Genomic DNA, 3,793 nt, shown 5'->3' with positions numbered 1-3,793 from the left:
TTCGGGATATAATTTAAATGATGATGATGATGAACAGTTGGAAGAAATCGACGATCTGTTAAATTTAGCAAATTTCTCTCGAGTTCAAGACATGGCAGAGGCAACATTAATTCAAGTGTCTACTTCTGAATGTGATCACGTACCCAACTCTGACATTTCAGATTACACCAAATTGGAAAAACTCTAAATTTTTTATACTTAAATTTATTGATTTTTTTTTTTGTATATTTACCAAGATTTTTACACGAGATCCGGAATAAAACATTATAAATTATTAATTAATTTGTGGACCTGGCCAAACCAGCAATGGGTATGCTAAAAACGCTCTCAGTGCCAACAGAGTTAAAAAAAAAAAGCAGTAACAGCGCGGGGCCAATTTTCACTATAGGTATGGCCTAGAATACCTCTTTTTCTGACGTAGGCTGAACATAATTAGTTGTCAGAAGCATTACCTTCTGACAACTTGGATTTCAATTACGGATTGTGATAATGTATTGAATTTAGTAAGTGGTCAAAGCTATCAATCTACGGTGGCGAGTTATCCTATGGGCAATTGCCTGGGGCACCCACTGACATGAGGCCCGAAACCAATCTTTTATAACAAACTATTTCCCTAAAAAATTCTCCCGAAGAAAAATGTCTGAAGTAAACATTTCATGTACGAATAGTTAATACTGTACATAAATTGCTAGAAGTTATTCCATACAATTGTTGGATGTGTTAAAGTTCTAAGTACAGTACTTGAGATTATTGTCATTTTTTCAACCCACCGGACAAATCACCAGCAAGTGCTACTTCCTGGAAACATTTCAAACTCTACTCATCCTGTGTATACTCTGACTCATCTATATGCTGAATAAATATTACTTCACGTAGCTGAATGTGCTGTGGTAATAAAACGGTTAAGGTTACAACTGAATGCTTTGAAACACTCAAGACAGGAATTGTCAATTCCTTGCCATTTCTGTAGATTTATGATAAAGCATCCTACAGTATCATTTCTAACAATAGTAACAAAAATTTTTTGTGATTTAACTTCTGTGAAATAGGGACTCAACAAATCTAGCAGCATTTCAAACTAAAGTAAATCACTTACTGGCAGAATTCTCTACTCTCCAGCATCAAATCTATCTTGAATTTGTTTAAAGTTCTAAATATAACTTTTATATTAAATCTTTAGCTGTAATAATTTGCTTTCTTGGTAGTAGTCATTTAGTATAAAATTTAATTGTGTTAAAAAGTAGCAGATTCAATTATTTGCTTCGGTGATCTTCAGCCTTTAACATCCACAGAACAGTTTGAATACCACTAAATTATCCTAATGAAAAAAATTACAACTAAAAGTCAATATTTAATTTCTATTAAGTAAATTTCAATACTGAAATTTACTGAAACACAATTTTAAAATATTTTAAAAAATAAACAGCAGCAGCATATAAATACTTTTTTCCATGTAGTTACGACCTTGACCTTGGTCTCATAGCACTGGGCATGGTTATAAATAATGCGCATCATGCGGAAAACACTCCATCAACACAATAATATAAATACTACTAATAAATCATATGCATTTATATGAATTTTATTTATAATGAAACTGATAAAAAACAGCATTCGTTTATATAGAGCAGGCATTTTTAAACTACTGTATAAGTAAAAAGTTTACCTATATTACTACTACTATAAATGACAATAAAGAATTTTTCATTGTCAATCAAAATCATTGTCAATATTTTTTAATAATTGGTCCTGTTTCAATATAAAAGTTTCAGTCAGAAAACCATCCTCATTGATGTTTTACAACACAAACTTTATATATTTTATGAACACGTGATGATAAATCTACATTGGCACTCATAACATACTAATCAACCATTCTTATTTAATTACTTCTACAAATAAAAGATTTTTAACCGCTATATTTTAGTGTCGAGTAATTACTTTATATTCAAATTATATATATATATATATTGATAATTATTCTAAACTTGTGGTTTAGATAAATAAAATTATACATTCTTACCAGAATCTAATATTCTCTATCTACTTATTACAAGGTATGAAAAAATAATCTTAATATGATATTTTTTTAAAATGAAAAGCCAGTAAATAAATAAGCAAATATACATAGCAGTGAATGTACATGAATCATTGTTAAATATTATATTTTCAATGACAGGGTATAAAACAAAAAATACAGTCAAAACATTTTTACAGATCTAACACGCCTTCTTCCAGTGCAAATGCCATTTCGTCCAATGAACTAAAATCAATTTTTGATTCGTAATCGGGATATCTTTCAACCAAATTAGATTTGACGTTAGACGGATTTGGTTTTCCTTCATTTTTAGACTGTGCACCTAAGTTTAATTCTGTCGATGGAGTATGAAGATTGCTATCTCTGCATGATGGTGACGGCATATTTTCATCAAATTCAAATGAAAAATCAGAAATATCTGTCAAATCGAGCTCATCCCTGTAAAATAAGTTTAATGAGTGGGGAATTCTAAAAATATGTATTGTTTTTGAACTTTTATAAATTTTTTTCACCATTTAAATAATAAATACTTACACATCAACTTCAGAAGGAGGATCCCATTTATGTAATTGTTTTCTCCAAAGACGAATTTGAGCATCCCATGATCTTCTACTGTAGCTAATAAATTTATTTGGTGTTCTTGGATGATTTTTTGTACGCTTAAATCTAATAAAAATAAATTTAATATATCAATGTCTTTTGTATTTACTTTTTAACTACCATACTTAAATATAGAAACTTATATTATAAATATTTTAAGGTGATACTGGATTTTGCCAAAGTGAAAGGATTGACTCAAAAGAAAAAGACTATGGTTGGAATTGATGATTGGTTTGATTTGGATTGTCGATTGATGATTAGAGCTAGAAATAGAGCTTGGTTAGAGTTTAAGGAAAACGGTTTAGCGGTTCAGAGGGAAGTTTTTGTATTGTACCGTAGTTTGGTAAAGAAATTATGTTTAGCAAAGAAGAAGGAATTTTGTAATAGGTTACAAAATGTTAAAAACTTTTATAAAAATAATAGATTATTTTGGAATTTATGTAAAGCAAGAGGAAGTTGTGTTAAGGTAAATATCAGTTTACTTGATTGGTTTAGTTATTTCTTCTCCCTTTATGGCTCTGAGAGTCCATATAATGTTGATTTAGTGGTTTTTAATGATTGCGTGACTTGGTCGAACGAAATATTGGACTCTTATATTTCGGAGGAAGAACTAAGAATCGTTTTAAGTAGGTCGAATGTTGGTGGTGCTCCGGGAATAGATGGTATTCCTACTGAATTTTGGAAAATTGATAGTGCTTTCTTTTGTTTATTAGATAATTTTAATAAGGTTTTGAAAACTGGTGTTATTCCGGATGAATGGAAGAGTTCTTTATTGGTTCCGGTGCCTAAAGGTGGTTTAAGGTCAGTACTTACAAACTATAGAGGTATCTCGTTGTTGTGTTGTGTTTCTAAGATTTTTTGTAGAGTTTTGTATTACAGGTTAATAAGTTGGTTGAGTATGAGAGATATTCTCTCAGAGAGTCAGGCTGGTTTTCGTGCAGGCTACTCGACTGTTGATAATATTTTTATTCTGTATACTGTAATTGCTAAGACATTAAGTAGGAAACGGCGTAAGGTCTATGCTTTTTTTATAGATTTAGCATCAGCATTTGACTCTGTTGATAGGAATTTATTATGGAGGAAATTATTAAAGTTTGGTTTAAGTTTTAAGTTTGTATCCTTATTGGCAGAGTTATATAGTGGCTCGAATGTTAG

The 3,793-nt window shown here is 30.4% G+C and overlaps 1 protein-coding gene across 1 annotated transcript in view; it reads right to left on the bottom strand.

Moving 5' to 3' along the window:
* Positions 1-1,553: 1,553 nt before the first annotated feature.
* Positions 1,554-3,793, bottom strand: part of LOC111624337 (histone RNA hairpin-binding protein-like) — a 43,573-nt gene continuing 41,333 nt past the window's right edge. The window contains exons 5-6 of the mRNA XM_023367159.1: positions 2,573-2,704; positions 1,554-2,476 (exon numbers count right to left, since the gene is read on the bottom strand). Of these exons, the coding sequence (XP_023222927.1) occupies positions 2,212-2,476; positions 2,573-2,704 (397 nt within the window). The 3' untranslated portion in view covers positions 1,554-2,211. The remainder of the gene's footprint in view (positions 2,477-2,572; positions 2,705-3,793) is intronic.

Source organism: Centruroides sculpturatus, unplaced genomic scaffold (genome assembly GCF_000671375.1).
Source record: "Centruroides sculpturatus isolate CEXI.00-Female unplaced genomic scaffold, Cexi_2.0 scaffold9, whole genome shotgun sequence".
Lineage (NCBI taxonomy): Eukaryota > Metazoa > Arthropoda > Arachnida > Scorpiones > Buthidae > Centruroides > Centruroides sculpturatus.
This window is presented reverse-complemented; position numbering and strand designations above follow the sequence as displayed.